The sequence below is a fragment of the Oratosquilla oratoria genome, chromosome 42 (genome assembly GCF_046742065.1).
Source record: "Oratosquilla oratoria isolate Oo_2021 chromosome 42, ASM4674206v1, whole genome shotgun sequence".
NCBI classification, from domain to species: domain Eukaryota; kingdom Metazoa; phylum Arthropoda; class Malacostraca; order Stomatopoda; family Squillidae; genus Oratosquilla; species Oratosquilla oratoria.
The window spans coordinates 34,221,551-34,242,449 of NC_134818.1; the positions used below are offsets into that span (position 1 = coordinate 34,221,551).

The window sequence follows — 20,899 nt, forward strand, 5'->3', positions numbered from 1 at the left end:
GTGATGTTGCAATGAAGCATACGGCATGTTTCAAGTGGCATGAGCGTTTTAAGGATGGTCGACAGTTCATTGAAGATGATGAGCATCCTGGATATCATTCCACTCATGTTCTTTTATATATATACACATAAGGTTTGTTAAAAAAATATGCGAATTATGAATTGTGCGGCTCCAGTTGGTTCCAGGGGAATCCGCTAGGTTTGCACAGATCAGCTGATTACAATGCCATTTCCTGATTGCAGATATCTGTATTTGTGTATTAGCTATGTGGTTTTTAGTGAAGTGCAATTTTTTCATTTGGTGGATTTCTGAATAAATGACATGAAGGAGCAACGACTTGCTGTGAAATTTTGTATTAAACTTGGAAGATCTGCAACTGAAACTTTTGCTATGCTTAACACAGTTTAACGGCTTATGGTGATGTTGCAATGAAGCATACGGCATGTTTCAAGTGGCATGAGCATTTTAAGGATGGTCGACAGTCCATTGAAGATGATGAGCATCCTAGACATCATTCCATGTCAACCAATGACCCACATGTCAACAAAGTCAACACCCTGGTGTGGAAAAATCAACGTTCTGACTGTCAGGGAGCTTGCTGAAGAGTGTGGGATATCAGTTGGATCTTGTTATGAGACTTTGACAAAAAGAATGAAGATACACTGTGTTGCTGTGAAATTTGTGCCACGTCTGATGATGGATGAACAAAAAGCCCATGTCCAGGTTTGTCAGGAACTGCTTGATCCTTGAGAAGAAGAAAACTTCTTGTCCAGGATCATAACAGGGGATGAATTGTGGGTTTATGGTTTTGACATTGAAACGAAGGTCCAATCATCCCAGTGGATGAGTGAAACATCCCCTGAACCCAAAAAAGCTTGCCAAGTTTGATCCAAGGTCAAGGTGATGCTTACAGTTTTCTTCGATGCTAAGGGTGAACCAGACTTACTACACTGAAGTTCTGAAACATCTGAGGAAAGCCATCCATCACAAACCCTCGATCTTCCAGTCAATAAGTTTAACATCTATTCCAATAATTTTCCTTTGATGCCACCTATTTATTCCACTTTTCTTGTTAGTTTTTGTGGTATTATCAAATGCTTTTTGTAGATCTAGAAAAGCAGAGTCTGCCCATCCATCCCATTCTTGTATTATTTCTTTTAGTCTCGAGTAGAAGCAAATCAAGTTTGTGGTACATGATCTTCCTTGTCAAAATCCAAATTGTTTTGGATTCAGTATATTTTTTCTTCCAGATGTAACCCATCTAATTTTGATAACTTTTTCAAATATTTTTGCTGTTGTGCTTGTAAGAAAGACCGGTCTGTAGTTAGTTGGATTTTCCTTGTTCCCTCCCTTATTTATGGGTACAATATTTGCATTTTTCCATCTATGCATTCCATCTGTGCATTCTTTAAATATCCAGGTTGCAATTCCATCTGGACCATGTGATCTTCTGACATCAAGGTTTTTTATTTGGTCTCTGATTTCCTTCTGTGTCACAGTTATTTCTTTCATTAGTGGGTATCTTTCTATATTTTCTCACAGTTTTGTGAACTTTCAATTGTGAATACTGATTTGAAATGTTCATAAAGTGGCTAATGAAATTTGACACAAGTAAATGCAAGATAATGGACATAGGTAAAAATAACAGTAAGTACAATTACAAGTTATTTGGAAATTCGTGAACAAAAGTGGATAGTGAAAAAGATCTCGGCGTAATTATCAGTAACGATCTCAAATCATCTAAGCAGTGTATTTCAGCCTCTGAGAAAGCAAATAAGATTCTAGGATTGATTGCACGATCTTTTGATTTCAAAAGTCCATCACTCATTAACAAGTTATATAAATCGTTAGTTCGTTTCCATTTAAAATATGATGTTTCCGTATGGTCACCAAATCTTATTAAAGACATTGACAGAATGGGAAAAGTACAACGGAGAGCCACAAAACTGATTTCAAATACCTGAAATAAATCATACGAAAATCGACTAAAGCACATGAATCTGTTTTCCCTAAAAAAGCGTAGACTCAGAGGTGACTTGATATAGGTCTTTAAGATTTTAAAGGGAATTGACAACATCAAAAGTGACCAAATTTTCACATTGAATGAGAATCAGACAAGAAACAATGGTCTCAAACTGTCCGGAAATAGATTCAATTTGGAAGTAGGTAGAAACAACTTCGCCAACCGTGTAGTTAATGAATGGAATAAACTTCCTGCACAGGTAGTGCAATGTACTTCAGTTCGAAGCTTTAAGAATCATTTAGATAAATACCTAAGTAAGATGCTGTAATGATTATAATTTATGTTATATTATTTGTTTTTGTTTTGTTATAATTTGTCTGTCTGATTTTCATTTATTATTAGTTATATGTCAATTTATTATCATTTAGTATTTACCTGTTTGTTTGTTATTCAACTATACCTATGCATTTATTTATGTATTTTATTTGTTATTTACATTATTATAGCTTTTATTTATTATTAATATGATTTTTTTTTTTTTTTTTTTTTTTTTTTTTTTTTTTTTTTTTTTTTTTTTTTTTTTTCATCCGACCTAGATATGGATCAAAAGGTCTCCTGTCGGCATGCTCCGCCTTTGTAATCCTTTGTAATTTTAGCCAGTCTTACTATTTCTTGTTTGTCTTAGTTTACCATTTACATACCTGTAAAAAAAGTTTAGGTTATTCCTTGCATTTTTCTATTATGTCCCTTTCATAGTTTCTCTTTTCATCTCGGCATATTTTTACATAGTCATTTCTTATTTTGGTATATGTTTGCCACTTACTTTTTTTTTTTTTTTTTTTTTTTTTTTTTTTTGCATCTCCAAGCTTTGTTTCTTCTATCTTTAGCCTCGCTACATTTTTTTGTTGTACCAGCACTTAATGTATACCCTTTCTTGCTTCTGTTTTGGTACATATTTTCTTATTCCCTCATTGTAAATTTCTTTAATATGCTCCATTTCTCTTCCATCTTTTTCTTCATTTAAGAAGTTTCCCCAATTTGCATTTTGAAAGAATTTTCAGTTTCTCAAAATCTATTTTGTTGTACATTAGTCTTCCTTTTCTATGTTTCTCATTTCTTCTCAAATCCATATGTTCTTTTAGTTCAAACTCTATTTGTAAGTGGTCACTTCCCAATTGGGGTTTTGAAATCAATTCTGTCCACAATATCAGGCTCTGATATAAGTATTAAATCTAGTCTCAACGATTCCTCATTGTTTCTATATCTGGTATTTTCCTTTACCCATTGAGTCATTGTGTATTCAATGGTCATGTCCAGTAGTATGATTCCCCAGAGGTCTTCTGCACCCTTCACTGTCATTTCTTGCTAACATATTTCTTTTTGAGTTAAAGTCACCCATAAGTACTATATTTCCACCCTCTTTCAGTAAATTGATTAGTTAATTTTTTGTGTACTCCCACAGTTTGGAATGATCACTCAAATTGTTTTGGGGGTACATGCATTACTACAAATTTTCTATTTTTCATGTCACTGTTTTCAACTTTCATCATAATCAATTCCACATTGTTTTTTCTTCTGTTATCTTGTACTCCCTCTCCTTTTCCTTTTCATTTAAAGAGTTCACTCTAAGCACATCCCTACCTTTTGTCCTTTTCCTCTTTCTCCATCTATCCTCCACTCTTAACTTACCTTCCACCAAAAAATGATCCGATATTCCACCACTCTCCTTAGCACATGTACATCCTTAACTCTTCCTATTATACTTCTATCTACCACTACATAGACCATTAATGCCCTATCTACCACCCTTCCATCCACCACCCTCTCCCATGTGTACTTATGCTTGACTTTCTTCTGAAACACTGTATTTGCTATTATCAACTCGCTAGACACATCTCCAGCATCAACTCTCCACTATGATTCTTTCCTGGAACTCCACATTTCCCAACCACTCCATCAATTGGCTCATTTCCTACCCTAGCATTAAGGTCTCCCAATACTACTACATTGACGTTCCTTCCTAACTCCTCTATACACTCGTTTAAATCTATCCAAAAAACCTCCCTTCTACACTCGTCACACTACCAGGCCCATATGCACTTACAAAAACCCACATCTCCTTTCCCAGTTTCACCCTCATCCACATTATCCTTGAGGATACCTCCTTCCACTCCACTACATGTTTACCTTTCTCTTCACTTACTAGTATAGCCAATACCCCAGACGAGTACTTTGTCAAATGCCTTCTTCAAGTCCAAGAAGGCGCAATCTGCCCAACCATTTCTTTCTTGTATTATCTCAATTAATCTCGAGTAAAAGCACATTAAGTTTGTGGTACACGATCTTCAACTTCTAAAGCCAAATTGTTTAGGGTTTACTATTTTATTTTCTAAGTCCATTTTTTTCTGATGATTTTTTCGCATATTTTTGCTACTGTGCTTGTAAGGGATACTGGTCTGATGTTTGTAGGATCTTCTTTGTTTCCTCCTTTATATATTGGTACTATGTGTCTTTCCAATCTTGCAGTACCTTTCCTTCTTTGAGTGAGAAGTTTATTATCCTGTATAATTTGTCAGTTCATCAATACACTCTTTCAGTATCCAATTTGCAATTCCATCCGGTCCATGCGATTTCCTAACATCTAGGTTTTTATTTGGTCTCTCATTTCTTTCTGTGTTACCTTTATTTCTTTCATTTTGGGGGATCTTGTTGTCCATCTTCCCAAAATTGTGAGCTCTCAATTGTAAAAACAGACCTGAAATGTCTGATCATAACTTCTGCCATTTCTGTGTCATCTATATATTCTTTATCTCCTTCACGCATTTTAATATTTCATGTTTATCCTTTAGTTTGTCATTTATATATCTGTTAAAGAGTTTAGGTTGATCCTTACATTTGTCTATAATATCTTTTTCATAATTTCTTTTTTCTTTCCTGTGTATATTCACATATTCGTTCCTAAGTTTTATATATGTTTGCCATTTGGATGTTTTTTTGTCTTTTCATTTTTTCCAGGATTGTCTCTTCTGTTTAGCCTCCCTACACCTTATGTTATATCAACACTTTATATAGATCTCTTTTTGTTTCTTCTTTGGTACATATCAATTCCTTCCTTGTACTTTTCTTTGAATATGTTCCGTTTGTCTTCCATCTTTGTTTCCTCTTTGGAGAATTTATCCCAGTTTGTGTTTTGGAAAAAAAATTCTTAGTTTTACAAAATCCGTTTTGTTGTACATTAATCTTCCTTCTCTGTTTGTCATTCCTACCTACATTGTTTTCTTTTAATTCAAACTCTATTAGTATGGTCACTCTTTCCAATTGGTGTTATATATTCCATTTTGTTCACAATATCTGATTCAGAAGTTAATATTAAGTCTAGTTTTGATGGTTCCTAATTGTTTCTATATCTAGTATTTTCTTTAGCCCATTGTGTTAAGGTGTATTCGATGGTCATATCCAGTAGAATGTTGCTCCAATGTTGTTCTCCCCCTTTACCATCATTTCTTCCCAGATTATATCCTTTGCAATAAAATCGCCCATGATTACTATGTTACCACCCTCTTTCAATAACTCATTTAGCACATTCATTGTGTCTTCCAGTAATTTAGAGTGATCGCTATCCGACCAAGCCTGTATTTTTGGTGGTACATACACTGCTACAAATTTTCTGCTTCTCATCTTTTTGTTTACAATTTTGATCATAATTAATTCTACATTGCCTTTGCCTTCATTGATCTTTGTCACATTTAGACCCTTTTTGGTCAATATCATGACACCTCCCTGCTTGTCTGTTCTATTTACCGCCCAGTGGCTGTATAGACCTTGTCCCATTATACTTGTTGATAGAGGTCCTTTCAGTTTTGTCTCTACAATTCCCATAATGCCAGGTTTCTCTATTTCTATATAGTCATTTAGTTCATTAACCTCTTCACTCCGGAGCACATCACACGTCTGGCAGCATTAGCTGCCCGACGTGCAATGTTGCGTCATAATAATCACATTTAAAAAAAATAAAGTTAGTGCTCAATCGTTTGTTCTCTTTCACCCGTGAATTTTGATAACCATAGAAAATATGATGAAGCCAGTTTAGAGAGAAAAGAGGTTACGTAGGTACGACTACAATAGATATAATCAAGACGCCGATGTCGGCATCATCGCGTACCCACTTGCTCCTCATGACGCCTATGTAGGCGTCACCGTATGGAAGTGGTTAATTCCAGAAATCATGCCATCGATATTTGTGTATGCCACTTGTAGTTTCATGTTTTCCTTTCTTTTTTGGTTTAAGTTTCCATTTTTTGATGTACCATTTTTTCAGTCTCAAGTCCAGCACTCTCCAAAAAAACTCATTTTTTCCATCTCTGTTCTTTTCTCATTTCTATCATTGGCTTCAATTCTGAGAGCTTTGTCTTTCTCTTTTTCCTCATCACTCATTTCTTTTTGTATCTATATATGTTTGAATTTCTCGCTGTTTGCCAATTTAACCGCTTTCGATAATACCTCCTCGGCTGGCATTTGAGTTCTTTGTTTTATTTTCAGAGGTCTATGTTATTTTTCTTTTGAATATTTACCTATTCTGTGGATCTCGTCAATTTCCTTATCAAAAGTTTGCCCTTCATCCTGTATATCTTTCAAAATTTCCTTAGCTATTTCCTTCTTTTCTCTCTGGTATTTATACAGTGGCTAGCAGGAAGGATCAAAACAGGCATTCTTACTCTGTTCACACATCAAAATTTGTCAAGAAACTGAAAAAAAAAAAAAAAAAAAAAAAAATTACATCAAGATCCAGGCAAGGCAATGCAGACCTTGGCAAGAGATGGGCATCAGAGTGGTGACTATGAAGAAAGTACTGAACAAGAATCTTCGCTACTCTTCATACAAGAGATGCAAAGGTCAACTACTCACCACCATTGCCCAAGAGAACTGCCTTACAAATACCAAGAAACTTCTCAACAAGGTCAAACACCCAGTTGAGCCATAGGTGCTCTGGTTCTTCTCAGACAAGAAAAACTTCTGCCTGGACCAATTGCACAATGCACAGAACAACAGGTGGCTAGTCTACAGTCTGCATGAAGTCCTGCACTTCATGAAGACCAAGTTCCCTCAAACTGTGATGGTCTTTGGGTGTTTCCAGCAAAGACCATGTCATGCCACCCCACATCTTTGAAGAGGGACTCAGACTCACTTCAGATAGCTATATTGAGTTGCTGTCCACTGATGTCAAGCGCTGGGTGGAGAGGATGGCTGTGGGAAGACCACACGTGTGACAGCAGGACTCGACTCCATGTCACACCTCCAGGAAAACAGAAGTCTGAGAACTTCTACAAATTCACCAGTCCCAACATCTGACCCCCAACTCACCTGATTGCAACCCCATGGACTACTGTGTGGGGCACAGTTGAAAAGGACACCAAATGTACCACCTGCAACACCAAGGATGAGTTGATTGCCAGGATTAAACTGGCATCTTTCAAAGGATACTGTGAAGGCCGTGTGCTGGATGCTCAGTGCGGCTTCTTTGAGTGAACTGTATTTGGGAAAAGATCCTATAAGAGATGCACTTAGAATTTTGAGAATGTATCAATTTTTGGCCAATATATGACATTTTTCTTTCCAAAAAAGTGTAAAATTTATTCCAAACACCCTGTATATGCATATGTATTTACCTAGTTGTATCTTGTGTAGTGTCTAGTTTGCTCTTAAATTTGTGTATGGTTTTTTGCACACTATATTTTCATCCAGTCTGTTCCAAGTGCCCAACACTGTGTGGAAAACTTTTTCTTCAGATCTCTATAACTATCCTTTTTGAGTTTCTTTCCTTGTCCTCTTGTTTCTCTTGTCCCAATTTAGTAAGTCCTCTTTATCAAGTATTTCCATGCCTTTCATGATTGTATAGATTGTCAGTAAGTTGCCTCTCTTCTTTGTTCCAAAGTTGGTAACTTCAGTTTAGCCAGTATCTTTTCATATGTGTGTATTTACCTAGTTGTATTTGGTGGGAAAAGAGCTATGCATTTTTTATCAACCACAATACACTTCAATTCTAAGCCATCAACATTGAGAGCGACTCGAGGAGGCCAACATGCAGAAATGGAAACGTGGTATGGCCAAGTACTCGAACCTGGGCCAGCATGTGTCATATGTTAGTGACTTAGCTGACTGCACCATCAAGAGTTCACTAGGGCCCATTCAGTGTTATACAAATACTTTCCCGCATTCATATACTGTACTTACCAATTGTACTATCATAATGGAAATGGGTTGAACACAAAATTTTGTGTACTTGTATGTAACTTGAGCATACAAATGTATAAGAAAAGTTGTGCTCACCCTATATCTCTCTTGATAGTGCAATTGGCTAAGTCACTAACACTTGTCACATGCTGGCCCAGGTTTGAGTCCTTGGCCATACCATGTTTCAATTTCTGCATGTTGGCCTCCTTGAGTCGCTCTCGATATTGATGGCTTAGAATTCAAGTGTATTGTGGTTGATAAAATTGTATATCTGTTCAGTGGGGCCCATTCAGTGTTCTACAAACATTTTTCTGCATTCATATACTTACCAGTTGTACTATCATAGTGGAGATGGATTGAATGCAAAATTTCGTGTACTTGTATGTTAATCAAGCATACAAATATAAAAAAATTGCACTCAACTTATCTCTCTCCTGATGGTGCAATCGGCTAAGTCACTAACACTTGTCATGTGCTGGCCATACCACATTTCAATTTCTGCATGTTGGCCTCCTCAAGTCCTTCTTGATGATGGCTCAGAATTAAAGTGTATTGTGGTTGATAAAAATGTATAATTGTTCATTGGGGCCCATTCAGTGTTACATACACACACATATATATATATATATTAAGAATGGTGAAACATTAGTGAGAAATTATGTAGAGAAAAAATATACAATTGTAAGAGGATGAGTAGAGGATCAATTCCTATCAAGAGCAATAAGGGAAAACAGGATCTTGTAAAATCTGAGGAAGTAGTGTCAACAGTATTAAATGCTGGATCAGACATTGATGAGACTGACGAAGTTGATAGGCTTGGCTAACATGTTGGTGGGGCGAGGGCTATGAGACACGAGTTTAAATCACATTAGTGGTGAATGAGATGTGTATATAATTTAGGTTAAAAGATTTGGTAAAATTTAGAAATGTGTGGATAAGGAGTCACATTGAAGGACTAGAGAGCAAAAATTAAGGAACTAGTTAATTAAAATGAAATATAGCAAATTGACTGAGCTTGAAGTCAAAGTTTTACTGGAGGTTGATGGATCAGGTGAGGAATTGGTATCTGAAGAGAATAGATGTTTTAAGAGAAATTAAAGACAAAGTAGGGAGCTTGAATGTGGCATACGAGGTCTGTTAAAAAAAATATGCGGACTGATGTTGTAAAACAAAATGCACTTTAGAAGTTACAGATCTGGGTCCCTTTCAAAGTAGTCTCCTCCCCAATGCATGCACTTATCCCAACAGTGTTTCCACTTGTTGAGACAGTCCTAGTACGCTTCTTTTGTAATGTCCTTCAGCTCCTTCGTCACATTTGCCTTAAACTCGGGAATCGTCTCGAATCTTCTCCCTTTCAAGGGTCTTTTGAGTTTGGGGAACAACAAGAAATTGCAAGGAGCAAGGTCAGGTTAGTAGGGGGGGTGGGGAAGAACAGTGATTGAGTGTTTGGCCAAAAACTCGTGAGTTCTGAGGGCTGAATGGACTGGAGCATTGTTGTGATTGAAAAACCAGTCACCACTCCTCCACATTTCTGGACTTTTGCAACGGATGGTGTCCCTCAGACATTTCAGAACTTTAGTGTAGTAAGTCTGGTTCACTGTGAAGCCTTCAGGGAGGTAATCGTTGTGAACAACACCCTAAGCATCGAAGAAAACTGTCAGCATCACCTTGACCTTGGATCAAACTTGGGGAGCTCATTTGGGTCTTGGGGATGTTTCACTCATCCACTAGAATGATTGGACCTCCGTTTCAATGTCAAAACCAACCAATGATTCATCACCTGTTAAGCAGTCAAGCAGATTGAAAGACTTAAAACTACAAAATCTCCAGGTCCAGACGAAATTTTTCCAAGAATGCTTAAGGAGTGTAAATTTGAAATTGCGACCAGTTAACTGAAATATTCAATAAATTGGTAGACTGGTTTTGTGCCAACTGCTTGGAGGCAGGCAAACGTTGTTCCTGTTTTTAAGAAGGGAGATAGATCGTCTATATGCAACTACAGGCCAATCAGTTTGACATTGGTTATAGGAAAAATGCTTGAATCAATAATAGTAAATAGACTCGGAGAACACATCGAAGGGCATAATTTAATTCATGATTCACAGCATGGTTTCTCCAAGGGTAAGTCATGTGTGACTAATCTTCTATCCTTTTACACTAAAGTATATAAGGCGTCAGATAACAATGAAAATTACGATGTTATTTACCTTGACTTTAGCAAAGCGTTCGACAAGGTGCCACACCAGAGACTACTAAATAAAATCAAAGCCCATGGCATAGGAGGAAAAGTGTTAGAATGGATTAGAGCTTAGATTAGTAACAGAAAACAGCGGGTCACCATAAATGGAATAAAATCTAGGTGGGGCAATTATACTATCGGGGTCCCCCTGGGCTCGGTTTTGGGTCCCTTGTTGTTCATTATGTACATAAATGACTTAGACGATGGGATAATTAGAGATATTAGTAAATTTGAGGACGACACTAAAATAGGATGCCTAATTAGGTCAAGAGATGATGCAGAGATTCTGCAGGATGATCTTAACAACTTGTTCACATGTTCGGTGAAATGGCAAATGACCTTCAATATCTCTAAGTGTAGCATGTTAAACATAGGGCTACACAACCCCGAAAATAGATACATCTTAGATAACACGTTTTTAGAAAAATCTGAGTGCGAGAAAGACTTGGGAGTTCTGGTGAGTCCGGACCTTAAAACCAGGAAGCAGTGCATTAGCACCAGAAATAAAGCTAACAGACAATTAGGTTTCATTGCTAGGACGGTAACGAATAGAAGTGCAGAGGTAATTATTAAACTCTATCGAACAATAGTTAGACCCATCCTTGACTATGCGGTACAGTTTTGGTCTCCGTCCTACAGAATGGACATAAATTCACTAGAATCAGTACAGAGAAGAATGACCAAAATGATACATGGACTCGGAAACTTGCTTTACGAAGAGAGGCTTAGGTACCTAAATTTGCACTCTCTGGAAAGATGCAGAGTGCGGGGTGATCTAATAGAAGTGTTCAAGTGGATCAAAGGCTATAACAAGGGTGATACAAACAAGGTCATCATAATAAAATAACAGGGCAGGACTCACAGTAATGGTTATAAACTGGACAAATTTAGATTTAAGAAGGAAATAGGCAAGAATTGGTTTACAAATAGGGTGGTTGATGAATGGAATAAACTTAGTAACCATGTAGTAAGCGCTGAAACTATCAGTTGTTTTAAAAAACAATTAGACAACTTTATGGATGGGGATGACAGGTGGTGATGGATACGGAACTACCTAGTGTAGGCCTTATGGTCTCTTGCAGTCTTCTTTATTCTTATGTTTTCATCTTCTGAACGATCAAGCAGTTCCTGACAAACTTGGATGTGATGGGCTTTTTGTTCATCCATCATCAGGCATGGCACAAATTTCGCAGCAACGTGGTGCATCTTCAATATTTTTGTCAAAATCTCATAACAAGATCCAACTCATATCCCACACTCTTCAGCAAGCTCCCTGACAGTCAGACATCAATTTGCCCACACCAGGGTGTTGATCTTGTTGACGTGTGAGTCGTCGGTTGGTGTAGAAGGACATCCAGGACGCTTATCATCTTCAGTGGACTGTAGACTATCCTTAAAATGCTCATGCCACTTGAAACAGGCCATACACTTCATAGCAACATCACCGTAAGCTGTGTTAAGCATAGCAAAAGTTTGTCACAGATTTTCCAAGTTTAACACAAAATTTCACAGCAGGTTGTTGCTCCTTCATGTTATTCATTCTGAAATCCGCCAAACGAAAAAATCACACCACTAAAAACTGAGTAGCTAATACACAAATAAAGATATCTGCAATCAGGAAATGGTATCATAATCAGTTGATCTGTGCGAACCTAGCAACACCAAGCGGATTCCCCTGGAACCAACTGGAGCTGTGCAATTCGAACAGTCCTCGTATTTTTTTTAACAGACCTTGTATACCAATGTAGATTGTTTAATATGGGCAAGATAAGAGGTCAACAATGTTTTATGTCTAGTCAAGACATGAGTTGAAAAAATATGTAGATATCTATGTAGGCAATGGAAAATATATCATTTGGATAAGGGAAAGCAATGACAGGAAGAGAAACACTGGAAGTTAGATGAGGTGGTATTGGGAAAAAGAAAAAATTGACTGATGCGAGTGTAACAATTGAGGGGGAAGGTAAAAGATGTTGCAGTGATGCTTGTGTGTATTTTCCAAGACCTGGCAATTATTTAGTTTATTTCCAGAGCTCAAAGATTAGTATCACCCCACTACAAACCCTGCCTGTGATCAGGTGTTTTCTTTACTAATAACATAGTGTGAAGTCATGTATTGATGCTTGTATATTTCTATGTTTTCTTCACCCCTACATCCCATGTATACACATGCAAATGTGTAAACACTTTCATGTATTATTGCAAACTGAAGGTTGTTGTTTGCTGATTGACTTTGCTTCACATTATTTTGTTTATTTTTCCAGGATCGCAGTAATGCAACAGCATCATGTGCGGGTTTATTCATCGCTGCTCATCTAGGCTTTGACTTCGTGGGCACTTGGTTGCATGTTGACATGGCCTACCCTGTGCATTGTGTAAGTTTATGAGATAGGAAAGTGTGATGGGATATAGTATGATCTCCATGGGTCTTCTCAAGGAGTTTGAAAAATTATACTAGCCTGTGTGAGGAAGAATCATGGAATTTAAAAGAGGCAGAGAGGAAAAGTTTAAATGTGTTGATGAAATGACTGAGAAGTATGGTAAGGGTTACAGGGTTGAATAGAATGAGAATCGTGGAGGCAAGGTGGATAGTGGGGGATGGAAAAGAAAATGGCAGATAGGGCTGATGAAAATGTTGGGATGGTTTGGACACATGGAAAGAATGAGTGGATAAAGATTAGTTAAAGAGATGTGTAAAGCAGAGGTGGAGGGATTGAATTTGAGGGGACAACTGAGGATGAGTTGGATGGGGTGAAAGGCATTGAACAAGATGGTAATGTCTGTTGAGGAAGTAAAGGAGATTGTATGAAGGAATGATTGTGCCAACAGCACTGTACAGGGCAGAAATATGGAACATAGAGTTTAAATGCGAGATGAAATGCCTGAGAAGTATGGTAGGGGTTACTAGGCTGGATAGAGTGAGAAATGAGGTGAGGAGGAGAACGGGAATGGAAAAGGAGTTGGGAGGTAGAGTTGATGAAAGAGTATTGGGATGGTTTGGACACATGGAAAGTGAGTGGATAAAAAGTAGTTGAAGAGATGTGGAAGGCAGAGGTGTAGGGATTGAACTTGAGGGGACAACTGAGGATGAGTTGAAAGGGGCATTGGGAAAGAGTGGAATGCCTGTTGAGGAATAAAGGGAGAAGACAAGATGTGGGTGAGTGGAGAATAGCTGTGTATGGATGATGGTGTAAAGTATGGAAGGAAATGTATGGGGGATGGGGCTTTGATGGAGTATGTGTGAATAATATTTTGATGCATCACAAAGGGGTTTCTCCCCATCTCTTTTTCTGCATGATGGGACAGGGGGGTCCTGATTAAATGAAGTGGCCTTGCTGTGGATGTGCTGCGTCTTGCTACATCTTCTGATCCGTGGCAGTGGGCAAGATGCAGGGATGACCCATCATCCAGGAGCTAAGAAAAGCAGGAGGGGGGGAGGGGTGGTGAATGGAAGTGGAGTATGTGAGGATGAAATGGGTGGAAGTGGATTTATCCCTTTGACATTGGCTACCTCCCTTGTAAAGGGGAAAACCTTTTGGTATATGTATGTGCTTGGCTGATAGTCTTACCCCACGTTAGGCAGCAAAATCTTAGGCTGGTTGAAGCAAGATTTGATGGAAAGAATTTGTTTATTTAGAAATGAATGTTGGTTGTCAATTAATGATAGCTCGCTTCTAAGAGAAAAGACAGAGGGAGGTGATAACTGTGTTTCAAATTGTGTCCCAACTTGGTTTGCTTGCAGGAGAGGTGAGAAAATAGGGAGCAGCGAGCTAGGCTCACGTATGATGCTCCGAGGCAATCTGCTTGTGGGGTATGAAGGGAGGTGAAAAAGCAGGAACATTAAGTCAGGCTCATGTATGATGCTGCGAGGCAATCTGAATCTTCAATGTCTGTTCAGCTCTTATATACACTCACAGTTCACGAGCCATGCTCCTAATTGGCTTGAGGTCATGTGTGGTGTGGGGGAAGTCTGAAGTAAAATGTTTGATGCCGGTGACTCGCAAAGACAGAGGGTATGCATTTTTCAATGAATCCAGTGTTCATGTCATGTGGCTAGTCCAGGTACAGGTTAATCATAGCTGGCTGATGCTGGCACTGCACATGTTTATCCTTAAGGAGTCTATGTCCACCCGTGGGCCTCAAGGAAGCTCTGGATCGAGCCACATGGCTGGGGACAAGAGCATGTCCCATGGAATCACTTGCGGGTCATTAAGGTCATGGGATGGCTAGAGAAGAGGCGAGGGCAGGAGTGAGGACTACTAACATGCCCCCACAGAAGTCAAGGCTGGAAGTGAAGTCATGTGGAGTCTTGACAAGAAATCATCAAGGGAGTTGTCCTCACGACTTGGCCAGAACTTGAAGGCGGGGGTAGAGCTGGTCATCAGACTGCAGGGGTACCGGCAGGTGGTGATCAGTTTGCCACAGGGATGACATTGAAGGAGTTGGTGCATCTCTGGAAGCTGCCCAGGGGATCTCGTACCTGGAATGTGTCTTGGGATCATGTTGTATGGTGGCATTAGAGCTTGGTTACATCTCCCTAAAAAGATAGACACTTGAAAATGGTCATGGTTAGTGGGTGGGACGTTAAACCACCCAGGGTGTCATGGATTTGACAGTCGAGGTTGCTAGTCATTAGCTTTACCAGAGTCGAGGTTCAGGACCTTATGATCTCTGTTGAGCACATGGGTGGGTCAAAGTGGGGATGCTCACAGCTCTAGTTGCTAAATGATCTGGTGGTGGTAGAGGTAGGCCATGAAAATACCTGTGGTAGGGGAGAGTGTAGGCAGTCGAACTGGCAGTTGGCAGGTATGGCAGGCAGCAATGGCAGTCAAGTTGATGGGTAGCAGTGGCAGACAAGTGGTGGCAGTCGATCTGGCAGACAAGTGATGGCAGATACCTGTGATAAGTGAGAGTGTAGACATTCAGCAGACCTAGCAGGCAGTGATGGCAATCGAACTGGTGGGCAGGCGAGCTGGCAGACAGCAGACCTGGTAGGCAAACTGGCAGTCACGGTGGCAAGTGATCTGACAGACAAATGGGAGCAGGTGATCTGGCAGATACCTGTGTTAGGCGAGAGTGTAGGTAGTCGAACTGGCAGTCAGGAGATAACCTGGCAGGCAACAACAGTGAGCTGGCAGATAAATGGCAGCGGGCAATCTGGCAGACATGTGGGAGCAAATACCTGTGGTAGACGAATGTAGGCAGTCGAACTGGCCGCCGGTAGATGACCTGGCATTTGGCACACAACCTGGCGGTCAGTAGACCTAGTAGGTGGTGACGGCAGTCAAGTTGGCAGACGGCAGACCTGGTAGGTGAACTGGCAGGTAGCAGCAGTAGGCGATCTGGCAGGCAATCTGGCTGGCAGTGGCAGCAGGCGATCTGGCAGATAAATGGTGGCTGGTGATCTGGCAGACACATGACGGCAAATACCTATGGTAGACGAGTGTAGGCAGTCAAACTGGCAATCAGCAGATGACCTGCCAGGCAACGATGGCAGTGGCAGACAATCTGGTAGATCAAGTGGCAGCTGGCAGCTGTCAATCTGGTGGTAGTTGACTGGCAGAGCTGGGGAACGGGAGTCCCAGACGTTGGGCAGCCAAATGTTAGGCTGATAGTCTTGCCCCACATTGGGCAGCCAAATGTTAGTTTTGTAGTCTTGTCCCACATTGGGAGCCAAATGTTAGGCTGATAGTCTTGCCCCACATTGGGCAGCCAAATGTTAGGCTGGTTGAGGCCAATTCTGATGGAGAGTTGATTTTATTTAACAATATATTTGGGCACCAGTGTTAGGGCTCACATTAAGAGTGAGAAAAAGGGAAGGAGGCAAGACATTGAGGGAGGTGACAACTGTGTTTCAAGTCATGGCCTCAGGTGACCTGGTTGTGGAGGATGGAGGGGTGGAGGTGAGAAAGCAGGAGCAATGAGCCAGGCTCATGTATGACAATCTGAATCTTCAGCATCCATTTAGCTCTGACATACACGTGCAGGTCATAACCCATGCCCCTAATTGGTGTGAGATGAAGTGTGATGCAGGGGAAGTCTGAGGCAAAACTTTTTGCATTGGTTACTCACAAAGACAGAGGGTATGCATTCCTCAATAAATCCAGTGTTCATGTCACGTGGCTAGTTGAGGTGCAAGTTAGTCATTGCTGGCCAATGCTGGCACTGCATGTGTTTATCCTCAAGGAGTCTTTGTCCATCCATGGGCTCATGTATGATGTTCCAAGGCAATCTGCTTGCAGGGGATGAGGGGAGGAGGTGAGAAAGCAGGAACAGCAAGCCAGGCTCATGTATGATGCTCTGAGGCGATCTGAATTTTCAGTGTCCATTCAGCTCTGATATCCATGGGCCTAATTGGCATGAGATGAAATGTGATGTGGAGGAAGTCAGAGGCTGGTTACTCACAAAGACAGAGGGTGTGCGTTCCTTAGTGAATCCAGTGTTCATGTCGCGTGACTAGTTGAGGTGCAGGTTAGTCATCGCTGGCCGATGCTGGCACTGCACATGTTTATCCTCAAGGAGTCTTTGTCCACCTGTGGGCCTCAAGGAAGCTCTGGATTGAGTCACATGGCTGGGGACACGAGTGTGTCCCATGGGACCACTTGCGGGTCAGTAAGGTCATAGGACAGCCAGAGAAGAGGTGAGGAATAATAACAGTATGTATTCATAAAAAGTAGTTGTTAGCAGTAACATGCACAGACATTGCAAGGGTGCTTTGTGCAGGAAATTGGGCACTTCACTCTCTATTATTCGTATTTGGCAACTATCTGGTAGGGTGCAACACCATTTTCCACATTATAATTTCTGAATGATAAGAAAATGGAAAAAGCCTGTGAGAAATAATTTTTTATTAATTTGTATATATTTTTGTGAAGGGCACTTTTGGGGCACAGGGCAAAGGGGCAGGTGCTCAGGCCCGGTGGTTAGTAGTGTGTGTGGACAAACCTGCATGATTCAAGTGTCTCATCTAAATCTATCTATATACATACATACATACATATACCAACCGCTTTTTCCCCCTTACAAGGGAGGTAGCCAAAGTCAAAAGCACAAGTCCATTCCCACCCATTTCATCCCCACATACTCCACTCTCATTCACCACCCCCTCCCTCTTTTCTTGGCTCCTCCTGGCTCCTATCTATATACCATGGGCTTTTTCCCCCATATAAAGGAGGTAGCCAAGTCATTTAAATAGCAGTGATATGTTGAGATTGATTAAGTTAACTTCTGGTTTTATCTTGTACCTTGTTCATTGTAATTTTTTTTCTTCTTGTACAGGGCGAGCGTGCGACTGGGTATGGAGTTGCTCTTTTACCAACTCTCTTTGGCCACTTATCAGGGAGTGCTCTTTTGCGCAGTCTTGGGCCAGTTGCAACAGAGAATGGGAACTGTGAATCAGAAGGGAAGGCTTCAAAGAAAATTCGACTTTCATAAACAAGTGAAAGATGTGTTCATCCAATTTCTTCATTGTTTTACTTAAGAGAAAGACACTTTGTTTCCTTGCTCAGTTTTTTAAAGTTCATGGATAAAGATTAATTGGGGAATTGACTGCCAGATATTTTGATTGTATGGAGTAAATAATGTATACCTTGATAGTGAGGTGTAAATAGTGAAATATTCTGATTAGTTATTTGAAGGCCAGTTTGATTTTTTTTATTTCATTTATCTTTTTTTATTTATATAATTATTTATTTGATTAGTATTATTTTTTTTTACTTATTTATTTATTATTATTATGTTATTTTATTTTCTTATTATTATTATTATTATTATTATTATTATTATTATTATTTTTTTTTTTTTTTTTTTTTTTTTTTTTTTTTTTTTTTTTTTTTTTTTTTTTTTTTGAGATTGTGCTTTCAAGCTCCTGTGTACATCCTTTGTAGTACGCATATGATGTAGCAGTACAAAGATGGCAGAGTTTTGAACTGAAGAAGAACTTCAGTTGGTGAAAGGGCTCCAATTTTGTCTAGAAACAATTATTATTATATATGTTGCATTAAACAGGTATATTTTATTCTAATATTAAAGATTAATCATTTTTTCAATGGCCTGTTTTTCAATAACAATTCACTGAATTCAGTGTGACAGTCTCCATGAATTATTATTCTGATATTTCATGTGGATGAATCCTATACAAGTTCCTGTGATGGTTATTCCAAGCAGCCTGCTGTTCTTTACAAGTGAAGAAAGAATATAATTTGTAATGCAGAAAAGTAGAATGATTCTACAAAAGCATAAGCCAATATGCTGCTCAGAGGTGGTCTTGAGGCTTTGCTCAGCACTGCTGTACATGTGTTCTATGGTAGGATTGGCACTCAGGCCCTAGATGATTGAGTATTCATCATCATCGTGGATATATTTTTTACTTTGAGATGTCAGACAATTAAAAGAAGACTAAGAAAAATTTATATATGTATATGCCAACAAAACACTGAACTGGATCAAGTCAGTCACACTTTATGAAGTAAAATTTAATATCATAAAATATGCTTTTCATGTATCACAACTATTTTATATTTTGATTGCCTTGTTTTATTGTACAAAAAAATGCAATATAGGCAATACCAAAATTGTTGCAGTGGTAGAAAAAATGGCATTCCCTATTAAATGGTGACAGTGGAAATAACAATGAGCAATATTTCAGTACCCAGTAAATGTATAAAATGTTTGATACTTGAAGAATAAATTCATTTGTGCATATGAATGTATTTATGTTAGAAATCAAGAGGGGTGAATGGGTTTTATGCATTTGGTTGTTGCTGAGGAGCTTTGCTTTCCCACATTGACAATGAGTTGACAGAGGCCAGACCAGATCAAGTAACATCTGCTAACCTATCTCTCAAGGAAGTTCCATATATCAAAAGAAATACATTGTGAGGATGTAGCCTTTATTATTTCAATGTTTTGCTTGTTAAAGTTTTATCAAGTATGTGACGTACTTGATAAAGCTCTAACAAGTGAAATATTGTACTAATAATGGCTATCCTAACTTTTTTTTTAAAACTCGTTAGCAATTGCCATTTGCATACAAGTTCCACACTCACCACCTATAGGTGTGGCCCCAAAGAACAGATACCTGGTTTTGGTAACAGGCACCGAGCTTGCTCACTTTCATAATAATCCAAATACTTTTATCCTGTACTTGCCTACTGCTGCTGCAAAGGTGAACAGTAAAATGTTCCTGCTCTTCCACATCTTTTACAAACTGGTGACACAGAAGCAAATCCATGCCCTTTCACATGCAGTAATTGCACAAATCTATTATGTGTGCACATACACCTTAAACAGTACAGCTACCATTCCTGGATTCACACTAAATGCACCAACGTAAAGCAATACCCAACAAGCTGTACACAACTGTCAGCCAAAAACACACATACTAAACATACTACAAATTTTGATTAATCAACAAGCATGCAAAAGCTAAAGTACAGTAATTTGTACACACGCACACAATGACAACTAGAAATCAAGGATATACAGTACTTGTCAAAAGTATGCAGCACCTACACTTTATGGCCACATATTGATGACGTAAATAGGAAGGCATTTACTGAGGTGAAATTATGTAGATAGAATGTATCTGGCAACAACCCCCTGCTGTCATGCTGGGCCAACAGAGTGGAACTTGAGGGAGAACCCATCCGGTTGCTTCCACACTGCCTTAGGAAGACCACTTACAGGTAACCCCTCTGTTCAGGACCTTGCCTTTTTTCACACTGGTTTTCTTCATTTTCCTAGGGTCTGTATCATTACCATGGCTCCTACAAAAGAATTAAGAAAAGAAATAATTGCACAAGTCATTGGACTAAAGAAGACAGGCCATGGAACCGAAGAAATATGTGAAATGTTGAAGGTGGCCAAGTTCAAAGTCAGGAGATACTATCCCAGTAACCTGGTGCAGGGAGATTTAAGAATATTTCTCCTTCAGAGATTTTGCTTTTGTTAGTGGATTTGACTCTAAGGAATGCTTTATGTTCAAAACCCTCTTCTTAGGATGCCCTGTCCTAGGTGTCTGGCAGCGCTTGGCCTTCAAGCCAAAAATTTCATCATTCATTCCTAGGTTTCTGGGATGATATCTACAACCCTTGAATCATTCCATTTCCATTCCAGCCCTCCTCCCTCCTGAAGTCACACCATGTATTTAGATTGTGGACTTGGCCACTTTAAACATTTCATGATTTCCTTAGTTCCATGGCCTGCCTTCTTTAGTCCAATGACTTGGGCAATTATTTCTTTAGTTAATTCCTTTGTAGGAGCCATGGTAATGATACCCTAGTGAAATGAAGAAAACCAATGTGAACAAAAGCAAGGTCCTGAAGAGAGGGGTTACCTGTAAGTGGTCTTCCTATGGCAGTGTGGGAGCAACTGGCTGGGGTCTCCCTCAAGTTCCACTCTGTTGGCCCAACATGACAGCAGGGGGTTGTTACCAGATACATTCTATCTACATAATTTCACCTCGG

The 20,899-nt window shown here is 39.3% G+C and overlaps 1 protein-coding gene across 1 annotated transcript in view; it reads left to right on the top strand.

Annotated features, from left to right (window-relative positions):
- Positions 1 to 19,134, top strand: part of LOC143021612 (putative aminopeptidase NPEPL1) — a 49,713-nt gene extending 30,579 nt beyond the window's left edge. Inside the window, exons 8-9 of the mRNA XM_076179213.1 lie at positions 12,698 to 12,808; positions 17,712 to 19,134. Of these exons, the coding sequence (XP_076035328.1) occupies positions 12,698 to 12,808; positions 17,712 to 17,867 (267 nt within the window). The 3' untranslated portion in view covers positions 17,868 to 19,134. The remainder of the gene's footprint in view (positions 1 to 12,697; positions 12,809 to 17,711) is intronic.
- Positions 19,135 to 20,899: the final 1,765 nt, after the last annotated feature.